General features: G+C 38.4%; 2 protein-coding genes across 2 annotated transcripts; one reads left to right on the top strand and one right to left on the bottom strand.

Annotated features, from left to right (window-relative positions):
• Positions 1-304: 304 nt before the first annotated feature.
• On the bottom strand, positions 305-1,954 carry LOC104214310 (protein ANTAGONIST OF LIKE HETEROCHROMATIN PROTEIN 1-like). Its single transcript, XM_009763960.2, has one exon. It carries the CDS (start codon positions 1,872-1,874, stop codon positions 438-440), a length of 1,437 nt encoding a protein of 478 aa, XP_009762262.1. The 5' UTR covers positions 1,875-1,954; the 3' UTR covers positions 305-437.
• A 7,337-nt stretch (positions 1,955-9,291) lies between these two features.
• Positions 9,292-10,447, top strand: LOC104214311 (uncharacterized). Its single transcript, XM_009763961.2, is given in 1 exon segment — positions 9,292-10,447. A coding segment is annotated over 1 exon segment (1,050 nt). The 5' UTR covers positions 9,292-9,382; the 3' UTR covers positions 10,433-10,447.
• The last annotated feature ends 9,421 nt before the right edge of the window (positions 10,448-19,868 follow it).

Genomic DNA, 19,868 nt, shown 5'->3' with positions numbered 1-19,868 from the left:
TAAAAAAATATACTATAATTCACAAACACACAAAAAAAATTATAAACAAAAAAAGTAAAAGATGTGGAAGTCAAAGGGAAAACTTTCTATTGTTATTTGCAAAATTTCTTTGACTAAAAGAAGAAGAAAAAAAAGGCAATAGGTGCATGAAACATCCTATATTCATAAAAAATCTGAGGAAGGGTTGCATCCCAAAGAATCTTATTTAAACAAACCTGGCACGATGCAAGTATATAGTGGCTGATTCCACTTTAGAACGAAATCAATCCAACACAATCCTTTACTTGAAAAAAAAGAACAAATCTTCTATGAAGAGTAAAAATTCATTAAAATTATTCTGTAACATGACTTACAATAAGCCACGGAAAAAAATTACCCCTCAACATCAGAATACAAAAACTTAATTTAATCCCTAAAAATGTAAACAAAATTTTTAATTAAAGAAAATTGGTGCCTGAGTAATTATGGTGCAAAAGCTTGTGAGCAATCTGATCTCTAGCCTGTAATGCACTCATTGATCTCACAATATTTTCTGGTACAATTTCATCATCAAACAAATCAAACCTTAATTCTGGACTTAATTCTTCACCTCTCATTTCACATATATTATGCAAAACACAACAAGCTCCAAGCACAACAGGCAAATCTTGAAGTTTCACTTCAGTTCTCTTCTGTAAACAACTCCATCTACCTTTCAATCTCATAAATGCATCTTTCGCGACTCTTTGAATCTCTTCAACTTTCTCATTAAACGCGTGTTGCGTCCATGTTAAATTCTGGTGTGAAAACGGGACCAATATCCAATCTAATAACGGAAATCCTGAACTACCAACCACCCAAAGATCGTTTAAAAGTCCTCTGTTTGCTCTTTCAAAAAGAGCCGATTTTTCCAGGACTTGATCGTCTGTCATGGAACCAGGCCAGCCAATACAAACATCGGTGAAAATTCCTTTTGGATCAACAACTCCTTGTATGGTTACTGAATAAGAAGTTTTTTGATTCCTCTCAGTATGTCTTTTGTTAAAATAAGCTGTGACACTGTCTTTTGGTGCTATAATCGGAACGTGGGTAGTGTACATTGATCCACCTACATTTTGTATACCTGAAATGAACTCGAATTCTTGTTTTAGTTCAGTCATCTTTTCGTCGTTAGGCCATTGTACGAATTTCGCCATTAAAACGCCTTTTATAGCTGTGCATACCTCGAGCACGAGCTTATGACATGTGGATATACCTAGCCCAAATCGCTTAGATACTTCGCGCAGTGGTGCACCTGTAGCCAATCTCCAAATACAAACTGCTACGCGCTGGCGAACAGGTATCGCCAGACGTAGCATTGTATCTTTTTTTGTAACTACTGATTCCAATTCACAACATATTATATCAAATGTAGCTTTGCTCATTCTAAAAGCTTTCTTGAATTCCTCTTCTGGAAAATTTGGACTATTGCATTGTTCCCACCATGCATTTGACCTACTTTTAACCCATAATCTTCTTTGTTGTAAAGGTTGAGAATCTTGTGGAATTGAAATTAAGTCACCTGAGTTTTCACGACCACGTTTTTTACTAGCCATAACCATTGTTTGATCATTCATCAAAACGGGGGAATTTTTCGCTAATTCTATAGGTTTAGAACACAAATTTAGTACTTGTGTTTCAGTTTTTTCTTGATTTTTTTCTAACCCCAGAAATTTGTTTAGAATATTCTCAACTGGGTTGTGATCAAAATCATGAATTTTTTGCTTATTGGGTAGGGGTGGATTAGAAGAAGTTGGAAAGTCAAGTTCTTGAATGAAGCTGAAGAAATTGGAATTAGGAGGAAAATTAAAATCTTCTTGTTGTGTAGGAAATGAGAAAGAAGAGATTAAATCCATTAAAAATGGTGAATTTTTTTGTTTTTCAGGTGTGAAAGTATTTGAAGTATGAAAGAGGAAAATATTCAATTGTGTGAACACAGAAGAGTATGAATTGATAAAATGAAAGTGGATTTTTTCATATATATACCATACACAGATTTTGATACACGGTGTTTTGGGGGTTTGGGGGGGGGGGGGGTTGTTAAACCTCAGCAAGCGGGGGTCTGTTGGGTGGGTGTGGGGGTGTGTGCGGGGTGAGTTGGACTGATAATTAATTTCGATAAGATATTAAGAGTACGTAGGTTAATATTAAAAGACTAATACGCGGTTGAGATGAATAAAAAGCGAGAAAAGGCCACGTTTTCGAAATTTGGAAGGACGAAGGGATTTTCCTTTAAATAGTAGTAGTAGTAATAATAATAATATTAATTATTATTATTATTATTATTATTATTATTATTATTATTATTGTTGTTATTATCAGAGGGGAGCTTTGACATAACTGGTAAAGTTGCTGTCGATCAGTAGGTTACGGGTTTGAGCCGTGAAAATAGCCTCTTTTAGAAATGTAGGGTAAAGCTGCGTACGATAAACCCTTGTGGTCGTGTCCTTCCCTGAACCTCCGCATAACGAGCTTAGTGCTTCGGGCTGCCCCTATTATGATTATTATTATTATATCTTTTTTGATGGAATTGAAAACTAGATCTAAATCCTGTGGAGTGAAATTAATTACTACAAATTATTCTTATTCCAAATTTAAAGTGGATTAAATTTATGTTATTTTTAACAATAACAATAAATAACGCATCAGTCATGAACAAATTGGAGATCGGTTATATGCCTCATGTTAAGCACGGTTTGCTTGACCAAACACGTAAGACAAAGAAAAAAAGTTGACTTCATGGATTGGATTACAACATTTAATTTCCTTGGACTATATGATTAAAGCACAAGATTTTGAAGATTACTGATTGATGTAAAATTAATACTCTATTTATCCATCTCCTATTCCTCATTCAATCCTCGTGTATGATTATTCAAATTCAACAATTCATTTCTCTTTCGATTATGCTAAATGGATAAAGGATTACTTGCATCGGATGTTTACATCAAATTAATAGATGCATGATATTTATTTGTACATAAACTCTCACTTAACTATAATTGATTAGTACATTATATATTTTGACTTTATTAAATTATTTAATCATGAAAAATAATACAATTTGATATCGCAGTGCGATTTTTACGAATTAAATGAGCAGATATTACAACAACGTCCAAACTGTCCCGATAGTAATCTTCTATAGGTAGGAACAAAATTGGGGGATTTGCAGTCGTACCTTATATTCCACCTTTTAACCTGTACCTTATTTTTAAAAATTATTGATTTGGTAGTCAACTGACAGAAAAATCATAATAATATGACAATTATTATCCCCGATAATAAATTAAATCGCATGATCTGCAACCTCATTCGTGAAAAAAGATCTCCTCCTCTCCCCTCAGCAGCTTTATAAAAAAACCAAAAACTTGAACCAGATTCATCTTCAGAATCACACTTGCATGAAGTTGTTTCAAGTTGAAGCTAAAACTTCATGCTAATGCATGCTGAAGTTATTTATCCTGAAGTCTACAATTTTGTCATGATTTTATCCAAAACTTCAATCTAAATATGTTGAAGTTTTTTAGTTCATTTGCTAAAACTTCAGTCTAAATACGCTGAAGTTTTTGTTCTGCAGTATGTAATTTTCTAATGAGTTTTTGCTAATACATGCTGAAGTTATTTAGTTCATTTGCTAAAACTTCATACCAAAACATGCTGAAATTTTGTCCTGTAGTCGACAATTTTGTCATGAGGTTTATCCGAAACTTCAGTTTAAACAAGCTGAAGTTTTTACTTCATTTGCTAAAACTTCACACTAAATATGCTTAACTTTTTGTCTTGCAGTGTGTAATTTTCTAATGAGTTTTTGCTAATGCATTATGAAGTTATTTAGTTCATTTGCTAAAACTTCTTACCAAAACATGCTGAAGTATTGTCCTGCAATCTACAGTTTTGTCAATAGTCTTTTATTAAAGAAGGGCAAAATTGTCTTTTCAAAATACTTTTAACAAAAAAGCGAATACGGATGCAAACGAAAAAACAAAACGCGTACAAGTCAAAAAGGGGCGATCAAATAGAGTGCCCCATGCAATTTTTCCAACAAAATTTTATAAGTATCAACTCTTTACATCATCAATGTCAAAGTCCCATAAAATATTTACTCCATAAAGGAGCACAAAACACATTAACATTGGAATATAGAGTTTACAATAAATTATAGTATATGGTTTCTAGCTTTAATAAAAGTTTCTTGTTGTCAATTACCATGTATTTCTTTTTCTTCTTATAAGATGTACACCAATCTTTCTAAAAATTGCTTCTAAAACTTCGATTGCTTGACCAGGGGCGGATCAACGAAGTTGATCACTTAAATTCAAAATATATTAAAGGACTCTTAAACTTATCTGTAAAGTTAATATGACATTGAGACACAAAAGAAATTCAAATGCTTTTAATCTAGTGGTATGAGCGCAACGAATGATATGTAAGTTAGGGAGAAACAATATTGTTTCGAACTCTATTGTAGACAAAAGCATAATATTTAAGTTGAGAAGTGTATATAGAAGGACGGGCATACTATCCACCAAGTTTGTACTTTACACTATTTGTTATCGAGGATTTCTCGGTTAAAAAAGAATAGACACAAAAAGGACTTGTTTGCTGAATGTGAATCAAACATGACAAAATAAAAGTAGCTAACTCAAAGAAACCGAGTTGAAATTAGAAAATGAAGTCACCGAAAGTGTGGAAAACAAATGGGTGTGCATAAAGGTGGAAAAATTAAAACTAAAGAGGAAGGTAAATATTTTCTTTAATTTATTGGGAGAAAGAAAGCTGTTATTTACTCACTCATCTGTACAATTTCTACCAAATTAAAAAATTGCTAACTTAAAATCTTTTATTAACAGTAATTATATAAATTATGCATTATATATAATAATATTGTTGGGTTTTAAGCATTAATATGGCTTAAAAAAGGGTGAATGGGTACTAGGAGGGGATTAAATTCCTTAAGGAAACACTGTGAATTCAGTGGGCATGGATTAATTTTTGTTTCTTTACATTTTCTGTTTATATGTTATTCTGTTTTTTTCAGAATTAGTTTACAAATACAGATTACTAACAAGTAACAAGCTTAAGGAATTTAATAATTTTCTGTATTTGTATTATATTCACTGTTTTGGAGATTAAAACCTTTGTGGTTTTCTACTCCGTTGGATATGAAAATATACGTGATTTTAACGTTTGCTTGTGTCATTCTTTTACAGAAATAACTAATGATAACGGAAACCAAGTTGTTCCGATGGTGACTATCAATGTGTCAACAAGCTGAACACCGAGATTGGCACTGGCGGAGAAACCCAAAATATTTTCCGGATTAGATTTCAAGCGATGGCAGCAGAAGATGTTATTCTACTTGACTACTTTAAGTCTGCAGAAGTTCATTAAGGAAGATGTTCTTGGTCTGCCCGAAGAAACTCTAGAGAATGAATGCTTTCTCGTGATTGAGGCGTGGAAACATTCTGATTTTCTATGCAAGAATTATGTTCTTAGCGGACAGGAGGACGATTTGTGTAATTCTACAGTGGCGTGGAGACGTCAAAAGAATTGTGGACAGCGCTTGAAAAGAAATATAAAACTAAAGATGTTCGGTTGAAGAAATTCGTTACCGCTAAATTTTTGGACTACAAAATGGTAGATAGCAAGTCTGTTATTAGCCAAGTCCAGGAATTGCAAGTGATTATTCACGATCTCCTTGCTGAAGGTATAAATCGAACTAATACTGATGTTGAAAGTAGTAATTTTAGTATTTTTACTAACAGAATTTTCATTGAAGGTCTTGTCATCAATGAGGCATTCCAAGTAGCAGCGATGATTGAGAAGTTTCCTCCTTTTGTATAAGGACTTCAAAAATTACTTGAAACACAAACGCAAGGAGATGTCCCTTGAAGATCTTATTGTTCGGTTGAAAATCGAAGAGGACAATAAAGATGCTGAAAAGAGAGGTCGTGGAACCTCAACAATAATGGGAGCAAACATTGTTGCAGATACTTCTCAAAATAAGAGAAAGAGGAAGCAGGCTTCTGGACTGAAAAGTAACCCAAGCAAGAAGCGGTTTAATGAAAATTGCTACAACTGTGGGAAAGCTACAAATCTATGGAGTGCCGTGCTCCGAAGAAAGACAAGAAGAAGGGTCAGGCAAACATGGTTGAAAAGCATGAAGATGTTGATGACTTGTGTGCTATGCTTTCTGAATGCAACCTGGTGGGAAATCCTAAGGAGTGGTGGATTGATTCACGAGCCACTCGCCATGTTTTTGCTGTTAGGAAAGCCTTTGCAACATATGCTCCTATTGGACCCGAAGAGTCTCTTTCTATGGGAAATGCTGCAACCGCCAAGATTAAAGGATGTGGGAAGATCTTTCTGAAGATGACTTCTAGCAAGGTGGTGACTTTGAACAACGTCCTTCATGTTCCCGCTATTAGAAAGAATTTAGTCTCTGCTGGACTTCTTGTTAAGAATGGTTTTAAGTGTGTTTTTATTTCCGATAAGATTGTAATAAGTAAGAACGAAATATTTGTAGGAAAAGGTTACGTCACTAAGGGCCTTTTCAAGCTGAATGTAATGGTTGTTGAGAATAATAATAAAATTTCAGCTTCGTCTTACTTACTTGAGTCAAATGAATTATGGCATATACGTTTGGGTCATGTCAATTATAAAATCTTGCAATAAATGATTAATTTTGGAAGTATTACCTAAATTTGAATGCGACAAATCAAAATGTCAAATATGTGTGGAATCTAAATATGTTAAACATCCTTATAAGTAAGTTGTAAGGAATTCAAATCCTTTAGGCTTAATTCACACAGATATTTGCGACATGAAGTCAATACCATCTCGCGGTGGAAAGAAGTATTTCATAATTTTTATTGACGATAGTACTCAATATTGCTATGTGTACTTACTTAATAGTAAAGATGAAGCAGTAGACGCATTCAAGCAATATAAAAATAAAGTTGAAATGCAATTTAACAAGAAAATTAAAATGATAAGAAGTGATAGGGGTGGTGAATATGAATCTCCTTTTGAAAAAATATGTTTAGAATATGGAATTATTCATCAAACAACTGCCCCTTATACACCCCAATCCAATGGGATTGCGGAAAGAAAGAATTTTTCATTAAATGAGATGATGAACGCATTGTTGATAAGTTCTGGTTTGCCACAGAACTTGTGGGGGAAAGCCGTTCTTACGGCTAACCGAATACTAAATCGAGTACCCGATAGCAAAACACAATCTATTCCATATGAAAAATGGAAAGGAAGGAAGCCCAACTTGAATTATTTTAAAGTGTGGGGGTGTTTTGCAAAAGTGCAAGTTCCTAAACCAAAAGGGTAAAAATAGGACCGAAAACTGTTGATTGTGTTTTCATAGGATATGAGACCAATAGTAAAGCATATCGATTTCTGGTTCATAAATCAGAAAATTCTGACATTCATAATAATATGGTTATAGAATCAGATAATGTTGAGTTCTTTAAAAATATATATATCCGTATAAAAAGGAATGTGAGTCGGTTGGTGAAGGATATAAACGACCTTGGGAAGAAACAAAAGAAAGTACATTTAGTCAGGAGGATCCAAGACGTAGTAAACAGCAAAGAACGTTTACTTCATTTGGACTAGATTTTGTGACTTTCTTATTGGAAAATGAGCCTCGAACATTTAAATAAGCTATGTCTTTCTTCGGAATTATTATTTTGGAAAGAGACAGTCAATAGTGAAATAGAATCCATATTGAATAACCATACATGGAAATTAGTTGATCTTCCTCCTGGAAATAAACCTTTGGGTTCTAAATGGTTCTTTAAGAGAAAAATGAAAGATGATGACATTATTGATAAATTTAAGGCAAGACTTATAGTCAAAGGGTATAGACAATGAGAAGGTTTTGACTACTTTGATACATACTCTCCAGTTACAAGAATTACGTCCATACATATATTAGTAGCATTAGTTGTAGTGTATGGTCTTGAAATTTATCAAATGGACGTTAAGACGACCTTCTTGAATGGAGATTTGGAGGAAGAAATCTACATGGAACAACCTGAAGGGTTTGTGGTTCCAGGTTTAGAAAAGAAGGTCTGTAGATTTGTTAAGTCCCTTTACGAACTAAAACAAACACTCAAACAATGGCATACGAAATTTGACCAAACAATGTTGTCAACTGATTTTAAGATAAATGAATGTAATATATGTGTGTACATTAAAAATGTTCCAAATCACAGTCATTGTTTGCTTATATGTGGACGATATGCTGATAATGAGTAATGACATTGCCAACATAAATGCTACTAAGCGTATGCTAACTAGAAAGTTTGATATGAAGGACTTGGGAGTTGCTGATTTAATTCTGGGGATTAAGATCCATAAGACTCCTCAAGGTGTGGCATTGTGATAATCTTATTATATTAAGGCAGTGCTTGAAAAATCCAAGCACTTAGGGTTTAAAGTAGCAAAGACTCCAAGTGACGTGAATCTTGCATTAGCAAAGAACAAAGGCCAAAGCATATCAAAATTGAATTATGCTCGTATGTTGGGATGCTTAATGTACACCATTGTGAGCACGTGATTTTTGCTTCACGAAAACTACTCCCAAAGAAATCGAAAAATGAAACAAATTTCCTTTGGGTACAATTTTGAGAACTTTGCGTGACATTTTGGATAATTATTTTTGTCTGTGAATGTTTAGTTTGTTTTAATTAATTAAAAATACAAAAATATATGTTGCATGCACATTTAAGATTTAATTGTGCACTTAGGAATTAATTGAACCATGTTTTGTTTTTAAGAGAAAGAAAATCACAAAATATGTATTTTTTGCATTTTTAGCATTTCATGTCCAAGTTATGTAATTTTATTTGATTGTGTGTGTTAATTGTTATTAAAAGTTAGTTAGTACATTTATAAATTAATCTATTCCTATAAGTTAATTTAGGATTTTTGGAATTTTTAGTTTTATTAGTTTAAGAAAAGAAAGGCAAAATAAAAGAGTGTTAAGTCATATTTGGGCCAAATTAATTTAAAGTACATCATCCCAAACAATTTTTCTTCCCCTTTGAAATTGAAACCCGGATACCCAGCCTATACCCCATCCCCGACCCGGTCTGCCCCATAGCCCAAACAACCACTCCCCCTTTCTTCACTTCATTTTTTCATTTCCAAACCCCTAACAAAAAACCCTAAACCACCTGCCCCCTCTCCTTCTTCATCTTCGTCCAAACGACCACCTCCCTTCACGCCAGCTTTACTATCAACTCCTCTGCCTCTCCACTCCACAGACCCTCCAAAAACCCTTGTCGCCGTCCACGACGGCGCACTTCTCATTTCTTCCTCATTCCTCGGTGAACCACCACCGATGGCATCTACACCAGCATCAGAACTCTCCGATAGGCCAGTACTCAGCGTGATCAACAAGCGCCTCTGTGCTCTTCGTAAGAAATACAACCATATTGTCCAAATGGAAGAATCTCTATCCAAAGGCAAAACCCTCAACAAAGAACAAGAGGAAATTTTCCGCTCCAAATCCGCTGTCCTCGCCGGCATTGACGAGCTTGAGAAGCTTCGTCAGCCACTCGCAGCAGCCGTCGCTGAAGAAATCAACCTCACCGTTGAACAACAACGCCAAGTTCCGCCGTCAGAGTTCGCTGTCGATACACCTATTGATGATTCTAATATCAAAGGAGAATGTGTTGAGGATTTACTTAATCTGTTTTACTTTGGTAGCATGTTTGACGTGAAGTCGTTGCAGGAGAGTGATTTAATAGCGATGATGTTGACGAGGACTATGGAGAGGGCGTGTTGTTTGAGCTACGACTGTATGCCGGAGGATAATCGATTGACGACGTGATGGATCTGTTAGGCGAAAAAAGATTTGGATTTGATTTCGATGCTTAGCGGTTTTCTTGTTTCACGCCCTGTTAACTCTCCCTTGTCACACAAGCACGCCCTTCATAAATGTATTGAGCATGCTAAGTTATGGCTTTCGAAGTCTGATCAGCCCATCGAACCCAATTCCGATGCTACTTATGCGGGGCTGAGATCAAAGCTGGACAAGATCATTGGTTCACTATATTTTACCGTATACCCTGTTAAAGTGGATGCAGCTGCTGGTAAATATGGGTCTTATCCAGTTCCAGTAGAAGAGCATGTGGAGGTTGTGCATGTCGACGTACCGCTGCAAGTGGAAACACCAAATGTGCAGTATGAGCAGAAGGAGGAAGATGCTGCAAGTTCTGAAGCAGTTGAAAGTAACGAAATTCACGCTAGCAATGTGGAACTGCAGCAGGGGGAGCAGGGTGACAACATGTCTGAACAATTTGCTGAACCAGAAGAAGTCGCACCTGAGACGGAATGTGTTGATAATTTGAAGGATGCAGATTTCAATCGGCAACAATCTGTTCCCTAGAGGTGTTATCAGAACTACAGGTGGTGGCGGGAGTTACAATCATTATGCTTCAGGTGATCATGCAGCCAGTTTCTCTGCTGAAGTATGACCATGTTTAGGTGATTATACAGTTTCTTTTGCTAGCTTCGTGGAGGTGGTCAAGCTGTTTCCCTTTACATAGAATCACAAAAGTGTTTTCTGCTTGCTTGTGCATCATCCTGGACGCTTTTGTAGCTGAAAGAATTGGGAAATCTTATTTCCTAAAGAACTGGGAAATCCATTTTTGGCCACAAAGAATGTCCATTTCCTTTTTCTTTTTCATCTTGTCTTTTGGTTAAACTAATATCAATGAGCTGCGTGTTTCCATGATCGAACGTAGTGAGCAGCAGTACAAGTTCATGAATCTGTCGTTCTTCTTGCTTGCTTTAATTATCTTGCCTCGTTCTAGTTTTCTATCTTTTCTTAGTTATGTTATGTTGTTTCTTTTCTTGTCGTTGTTCATCATTTCTTGCATATGAAGTCAGTTTGTTTTCATTCAGTATGTTGACAGTATTCATTTGTTCTTGTTTAGGTTTAATCTAGAAGTGTGTTAGTTTAATCACTGAATCTTTATTTTGATGATATTTGGTCTGAATTGAGTTTCAAGCTTAAATTGTGATTTGAGTTTGATGAATCTTAATGTCATTGATTGGGAGTTAGTTTAGTTTCATGTGTTTAATTAGTCAATTGTTAGGATTTCTCACTTAAGATTGGTTATTGTTGATGGGGGTAGAATGGTAATTTCAATAGTTTTAGGGGTATTTTGGGATTTAAAGTTTTAAAAATGATTAATTTGAGTGCTCTGTCCACTAAGTACTAATAATATTAAAATAAGGCATTGTTTAATACATAGTGGGGGACAAGATATTTGCTAGTGGGAACAAGACATATGCTAGTGGGGAACAAGGCATGCAAGTGTGGGGAACAAGGCATGTAAGTGTGGGGAACAAAACATAATGGTATGAAAAGCTTAAAAAAGATTGATTAAAATATGTTGCACATACCTGTTTTTGGGTTATATATAGAGTCATTTTTAGACAGAAGAGGAGGTTTTTTTTACACAGTATAGGAGGCTGGGTTTTTGGAAGGAAAAAGAGGAGTTCTCTTTCAGTTTTTTTCAGAGAGTTTAGGCTGGATTTTTAACATTTAAAAGTTCAGTAATTTGAGAGTAAAAAAACAGGCTGGTTTTTTTAATCCTAAAAGGTTTAGTGTTTGGAGAGCTAAGAAACTGAAAAGGGAGTCTTTTCTTTTACTGCTGAATATCAGAACTAGTACTGTTGTTGTTTCATTGGTGTTGCTGTTTGGTATTTCTGGGGTTTCAATTGGTTCATCCTGAGTTTGCTATTGGTTATTGGCTACTGTTTTCATTGGGTGTTGTTGGGACTCTGCTGGTTCCTTCCTTTTTAATCTGTCACTGGGTTGTTCTGTCACTGCGTTGCTGTGTTATTACTGTTGCTGACTGCTCCTTCATCTTCTTGTATTTCCGTTATCCAGGTACACGTTCTAAAGCTCTCAAATTTAAAGAAAATGAAGTAAAGAGTTGTTGGAATGGATTTTTGAATTTTCCCTGTTTCTTTGTGTTTAATTTGATGTATAAGCAGTAGTTCACTTGATATTTCATAGTATGTATTGGAATGACTTTGGAATGCATAAAATGGGCTGATTGAATCTGTTTCTACAAACATGGAATATCAATTGTAATTAATCTTAGTTGGTGATTACTAGTTATGAAATATACTATATTTAATTCTTTTTTTCAGTAGTCGTGAAATAGTTTCAAATAGTTTATGTCACAAAACAGGTTCAAATAGTTTATGGAAATCAGCATGTCGGTTTAATAGGTCTAATTCTGAAATTGCGAGTTCACTTGAGTAAATAACATCATTTTAAATAGCAACGTAAATAATGTTAGTAACTAATGTTAGTTCTCAAATGTTAGTGATTAATGTTAGCCGAATATGACAGTTGAGCGACCGTGCTAGAACAACGGAACTCGGGAATGTCTAACACCTTCTCCCGGGTTAACAGAATTCCTTACTCAGATTTCTGGTTCGCGAACTGTAATACAGAGTCAATCTTTTCCTCGATTCGGGATTCAACCGGTGACTTGGGATACCATAAATCTCCCAAGTGGCGATTTGAATTAAAAAATAAATCTCGTTTCGATTGTCCTTTAATTGGAAAAACTCCCTCTACGCCCTTTATGTGGGGCACGGGTGAAAAAGGAGGTGTGACAGCTCTGGCGACTCTGCTGGGGACCGAACCCAGAATCTCTAGTTCAGGGTTCAGAATTCGATCTTAGATAAATTGTTATATTTGGCTTTGTTTATTATCTGATTTTTACATGTTTGGGCCTGATGTGCTAAATGCTACTTTTACCGCTTTGATATTATCCGAACTGTATATAAACTGTGCCGAAACCCTTCTCTTCTTACCTCCGGGGATGTGCTTGCTGGTTGAGACTCCCTATTCTGTTAGTGTCATACCTTGAAATAATAAAGAGGCCGGACAAGTTACAAAGCCGGACGATCTCGCGGGTCCCCAGTACGTAGCCCCCTCCTCGACTCGAGTTGTCCGCTCGGGTACACAGTCTAGAACAAATACCCAGGTTACAAACCTAGAATAACTCAGCTTCATGCCGGATCCCTAGTAGGAACGTTTGTTTGCATCATGTGCATTTGACTTTGGAGGCTCAACACAGGGGTTGGGTCTGTCTAGGACAGGTGTACCAAAACGACAAAAGACCATCCTGATGCATCCAACTTGCTACCTGTGCATTTGTTTGCTTCGGACTTGCATGCTGACTGGCTTTTGAATACTTTGAGGAATGAGAGATAGAGATGATTAATCGCCTGTTTTGAAAAAATCAATAGTGTCGAAACTCTGTCGAATTTTTGAGAAAAAGAAAAAAAAGAAAAAAAAGAAAGGGGGTTTTGTTTATGAAAAATAGTTTTATTTGCCATTGAAAAGAGTCTTGTTTTCATGAGAAGTTTGTTTTATCCACCCGAACTACGCCGGTTTGGTTCTCACAGGGTGCGGGATACGTAGGCAACCCTCATCGGGTCCAACCTCCCCTTTTACAAAAATAGCCAAAAAATGTCAAATTTTAATCGTTAACATAAATAAGTCGGGTGATGCCGTTTTTGGCAAGAATAGCCGAATGTTCCCGAAAGGGATGCTGGAAGGTTGCATAAACGGCTACTTTTAGTCATTTTTGGATTTTTGACCGGTTAACTCACCCAGCTTAAAAATCTTTATTCCCGAAGTGCTGAAAAGTCGTGCGCGGAACCAGATCTTTCTTTTTATCTGTGAAAAATTAAAAATAGTCAATTTGTTGAGTCAGGGCAGAACTACGCCTGGTCTGATTCATGCGGGGACATGATACGTAGGCAATCCACATAAGATTCGACCACCACTAAAAAGAAAAAGAGGAAAAGGCAAAGTGAATAAAAGAAAGGAAAAGAAAGAAATAAAAAGATAAAGAAAGCTTCAGAAACACTTAAACGAGGCACAAACAAAGTAAGCCGGAATGACGCATGCGGTTGAAGCAAAGACATGTTAGAAATGGTTAAACTACCTAGGAACATTGCATCCTTCAACGTGAAATGGCAATATGTGTTAAACTCTAACGCTAACAAGTTTGTTGTTTATCCAGAGATTTCGAACCAGTTAGTTTGTTAGAACGTTCTGGCAGATTACCATTACCAAACAAGATCCAAAGGGCCCGTACTAAAAAGCATGACTAGTTCAGACCAAAGTGTCGAGGATGAAAGGACGGAGAATCAAGTGCTGAAGGAGGAAATGGATAAGATGAGACAGGAGATGAAAGAAATGCAGCTGGCCTTAGCTAGGGTACAAAAAATGCCTAACCCTCCCGTTATTCCCACTCTCCCACCAGGACACACGCCGGAATACCCTCCCCCGGCCCTTCGACAAGCTTCCCCAGTCACCAATACTATTAGGGAAGAAATGCCTATGATCCCCAAGCTTCACAACCCAATCAGAACCCTCTTCCACCAAATGTTCCTGTTTTCATGGCACCCCTACCAGCCACGCTGCAAAAATCATCCAGCGAGTCGTTGTTTCAGGCTCACGATAACCAATATTACCCCCTGAACCAACCTTCAAAGCACCTGAGCCTCATACTTATAATACTCACTTCGAGATACCGGTAGAGACTGAAAAGCCGGCTAAGATCCTAGAGCAAGACGAAGTGCTTCGAAAGTTTAAAAGCCTGGAGCAGTCCTTCAGGAATATCCATGGGTTAGGCAACCAAGTCAGTATGGACTACAAAGATCTGTGCCCATTTCCCAACATTCAATTGTCGGCAGGGTTCAAGATGCCAAAGTTTGATCTATACGAGGGGCACGGTGATCCAATGGCACATCTGCGTGGTTTTTGCAGCAAGATGAGAGGAGCAGGTGGTAAAGATGAGTTTCTAATAGCTTACTTTGGTCAAAGTCTAAGTGGGTCTGCACTGGAATGGTACACAAGACAAGATCCGAGTAGGTGGTACACCTGGGACGATCTAGCACTAGCATTCGCAGGTCACTTCCAGTATAACCTTGAGATCGTCCCTGACCGTCTCACATTGCTGAAACTTGAGAAGAAGCCCGGGGAAAGCTTTTGAGAATTTGGGTTCCGCTGGAGAGAGGAGGCGGCAAGAGTTGATCCTCCGATGAGAGAGGGGGAGATGGTGGACTACTTTCTGCAGACTCTGGAGCCAACCTTACTTCGGTCACCTGGTGACGTCAGTTAGCAAATCTTTCAACGAAGTAGTAAAAATGGGTGGTATGATTGAAGAGGGACTTAAGTCCAACAAAATCATGAGCTATTCGGCGATTAAAGCAACCACTCAGGCCATCCAGAGCGGCACAGGAGGTGCGCTCGGAAAGAAGAAAAGGGAAGATGTCGCAACAGTCGAGGCAGGTACTTGGTCCAGATCCAAAGGTCCCCCCCACTACCAACCTAGAACCCATCACTCAAATTACCCACACATTCCATACGGCCCTCCACAGCCCTACTACCCACCACAAGAGCTACATTTCTCTGTCCATCACGCCCAAACTTACACCCAGCCATCGGCTCGCCCGCAATGGCATGCGCTGGCTCCCCAAAACACATACCCACCTCCACAAAATACATATCCACCTCCACAAAAAACATATCCACCACCAAGGGCCTACAGGAATTCTTCGGGACCAGATTTCCGTGGGAATCAAACTTTCAGGAATGAAAGGGTGCAGAGACAGAGAACATTCACTCCGCTGGGAGAAACCTATACTACTATGTTCCACAAATTGAGGCAGTTAGGCCTATTGAGTCCTGTGGAGCCCAAATTGCGAAATCCCCTTCCCAAAAATTTGGACCACTCGGTAAGCTGTGAATATTGTTCGGGGTCTCCCGGGCATGATACTGAGAAGTGTTGGAAGTTGAAGACTGCCGTACAAGATCTTATTGACACAAATCCAGAGGCACCTAACATCAATCAAAACCTGTTGCCGGCACACCATGAAGCCCACATGATCGAACTAGTGCACGAATGAGGGAAGCTCAAGAAGTCCTCACAAACGGTAATGATGATCCGAGCCAGTCTGAAAGAAAAATCGGTCAGTGGAGAGGCGGTAGTACAGTCGGAAAAGGAAGAAGGCAAGCCAGTGGTGGTGGTGAGGAAGAGTTCGCCTGATGTTACCAAGAATACAGAGCCGGTCAAAGTAACGGTGCGAGGGATATCAAGCAAGCCAGTAGCCGTGAAGGGGGCATGCACAGGACCAGTTATTATCAGGCCAGTAATGCAGTTGCCGATAATCAACGAGAAAGCTGTGCCGTGGAGCTACAGTCAAGTAATGGTAATGCATAAGGGGAAGGAGGTTGTGGAAGAAATATGTGAGGCACAGGGGTTAACTCGTTCGGGAAGGTGTTTTGCCCCCGCAGAGTTAAGAAGGGCCAATCCAGTAGCGACAAAGAATCCAGTTACCGAGGAAGAGGCGGAAGAATTTTTAAAGAAAATGAAGGCGCAAGATTACTCCATTGTGGAGTCGTTGAGGAAGACCCCGGCACAGATCTCATTGTTATTGTTGTTAAGCCATTCATATGAGCATCGCCAGGTATTGATGAAAATTCTGAACGAAGCCCATGTTCCGGATAAGATCTCTATGAATCATTTGGAGAAAATAGCAAACAAGATTTTCGAGGTCAACAGGGTCACTTTTTCATACGACGAGTTGCCCGTAGGGGGTACAGAACATAATAGATCCCTTTATTTGATCGTGAAGTGTGAAGACTCGGTAGTCACTCGTGTACTGATTGATAATGGGTCCAGTGCCAATATCTGTCCTTTGGCCACATTGAACAAACTGAAGGTCGATGGTGATAGGATTTATAAGAACAGCATCTATGTTCGAGGGTTTGATGGTGGTGGTACAGACACAGTGGGTGACATCATACTGGAATTAACAATTAGTCCAGTCGAGTTCACCATGGAGTTTCAAGTGTTAGACGTGGCAGTGTCACATAATCTTCTATTGGGGAGACCATGGATCCACACCGCCAAAGCATTGCCTTCTACATTACATCAGATGGTCAAATTCGAGTGGGATAGGCAAGAGGTCATAGTACATAGGGAAGACAATGCAAGCGCCGTAAGTGATTCCGTTATGCCCTTCATAGAGACTGATGATGATAAGGAGTCGTAGGTTTACCAGGTTTTCGATACGGTTTTAGTGGATAAAATTTCTGAAGGCGAGGACCTTCCACTTCCTAGGATCGCAGCTGCGACTGTCATGGTAGCCTCGGAGATGTTGAAGAATGGGTTTGTGCCAGACAAAGGTTTAGGGGTTGATCTTCAGGGTATTGTTCAGCCGGTTTCTTTGCCCAAAAATCTGGATACCTTTGGGTTGGGGTTCAAGACTAAAGCGGCAGATGTGAGACGGGCCCGCAAGTTGAAGAAAAGAGTCTGGGTCCTTCCCAAGCCAATCCCGTGCCTATCCAGATCATTTGTCAGAGCAGGTATCAGAAAGTTGTCGGTCCCGAAAGTTCTCGGACCACTGATTGGGCCAGATGGAGATTTGAATGAGGGCTTTGAAAGGCTGTTAGTCGATGTCAACATGATAGAAGCTGGAGAAGGGTCCAATAGGTTAGATGTACAGTTTGTGGGGCCTAGGGCAAATATCAACAATTGGACGACTACTTCCCTTCCTACCCGTAGGGAGTCTTGGTAGTGGGCTCTGATTTTTCTTTCTTGTCCTTTTGGATTATTCCAGGGTTGTAATCCAGTTTTGTTTTGTATTCGGCAAAGTGTGAAACTCTGTTATCCCGTATTTTAATAAAGTGAAAGCTTTTGTTCTTCTTATTTTGTTTTAACTTTGTTTTCTTCTTTTCTCTTTCTGAACAGTTCTCTTTATATTGGTTCTAATGACATGGCATGCACAATGGATCTTCAACCCAGTCTAAGAAATCAATCTGATTCCGAACTAATTGTACAAGAGGTCGATTATGATAATGAATCAGAATACGATGAGGATGAAGCTTTCGAAGAGATAAACAGAGAGGTAAGCCAGTTTGAAGAGAAATACAAGCCCAACTTAAATGACACAAAAGCCATCAACTTAGGGGATGCAGTTGATATCAGGGAAACTAAAATAAGCATCCACATTGCACCGAATATCAGGGAAGAACTAATCAAAGCACTTATTGAGTTCAAAGATGTTTTTGCATGGTCGTATAATGACATGCCGGGGTTAAGCATGGATTTAGTGGTTCACAAATTGCCCATTAACCCGGCATGCCCTCCCGTCAAGCAGAAATTGAGGAAGTTCAAAACAGACATGAGTGTGAAGATTAAAGAGGAAGTAACCAAATAGTTGCAAGCAAAGGTTATTCGGGTCACTCGATATCCTGATTGGTTGGCTAATGTGGTGCCAGTGCCGAAAAAAGATGGGAAGATCAGAGTGTGTGTCGATTACCGCAATTTGAACAAGGCAAGCCCCAAGGACAACTTTCCATTACCCAACATCCATATCTTGATCGATAATTATGTTGGACGTGAGATCGGGTCTTTTGTGGATTGCTATGCTGGGTATCATCAGATTTTGATGGATGAAGAAGATGTAGAAAAGACGGCCTTCATTACGCAGTGGGGGACTTATTGCTACAGGGTAATGCCATTTGGTTTGAAGAATGCTGGGGCAACGTACATGAGAGCAATGACTACTGTGTTTTATGACATGATACACAAAGCGATTGAGGTACACATGGACGATGTGATCATAAAATCCAAACATCAGGGAGACCATGTAGCAGACCTAAGGAAGTTTTTCCAGAGACTTCGAATGTATGATATTAAGCTCAACCCGACCAAATGTGCATTTGGTGTTCCATCTGAAAAGTTGTTGGGATTCATCGTCAGTCGGCGAGGTATTGAGTTGGACCCGTCAAAGATCAAATCCATCCAAGATTTTCCACCGCCGAAGAACAAGACAGAAGTAATGAGTCTGTTAGGAAGGTTGAATTATATCAACAGGTTTATTGCTCAACTCACAGCAACTTGTGAACCCATTTTTCGGCTACTGAAGAAAGATGTTGCGGTAGAATGGACGACAGAATGTCAGGAAACATTTGACCAAATCAAAGGATATTTATCAAATCCACCTATGTTGGTTCCACCTAAGCGGGAAAGACTGTTAATTCTTTATCTAATGGTCCTGGAGAATTCATTTGGCTGCGTACTGGGGCAGCACGACATTACGGGAAGGAAGGAGCAAGCCATCTATTATCTCAGCAAGAAATTTACAGGCTATGAGGTTAAGTACACTCAACTCGAGAAGACATGTTGCGCCCTAACTTGGGTGGCCCAGAAATTGAAGCATTATCTGTCATCATATACTACTTATCTCATTTCACGCTTGGATCCACTGAAGTATATTTTTCAGAAACCTATGCCTACAGGGAGATTGGCGAAATGGCAGATATTACTTACAGAATTCGACATCGTCTATGTGACGAGGACAGCCATGAAGGCCCAAGCATTGGCTGATCAATTGGCCGAGAATCCTATTGATGAAGAATACGAGCCCTTGAGGACGTATTTTCCTGATGAAGAAGTGATGCATGTAGATGAATTAGAATTATCTGAGGAACCAGGTTGGAAGCTCTTCTTCGATGGAGCCGCAAATGCGAAGGGAGTTGGAATAGGAGTGGTACTTATTTCTGAAACAGGACATCATTATCCTGTTACGGCACAACTACGTTTCTATTGTACCAATAACATGGCTGAATATGAAGAATGCATTTTGGGCTTACGGTTAGCTGCAGACATGGATGTCCAGGACGTCTTGGTCTTGGGAGACTCGGACCTCCTGGTGCATTAGATTCAGGGTGAATGGGAAACAAGGGATTTGAAGCTCATACCATATCGACA

This window comes from Nicotiana sylvestris, chromosome 6, assembly GCF_000393655.2.
Source record: "Nicotiana sylvestris chromosome 6, ASM39365v2, whole genome shotgun sequence".
Lineage (NCBI taxonomy): Eukaryota > Viridiplantae > Streptophyta > Magnoliopsida > Solanales > Solanaceae > Nicotiana > Nicotiana sylvestris.
The sequence above is the reverse complement of the archived record's forward strand: the minus strand, read 5'-3'. Positions and strand labels throughout refer to the sequence as shown.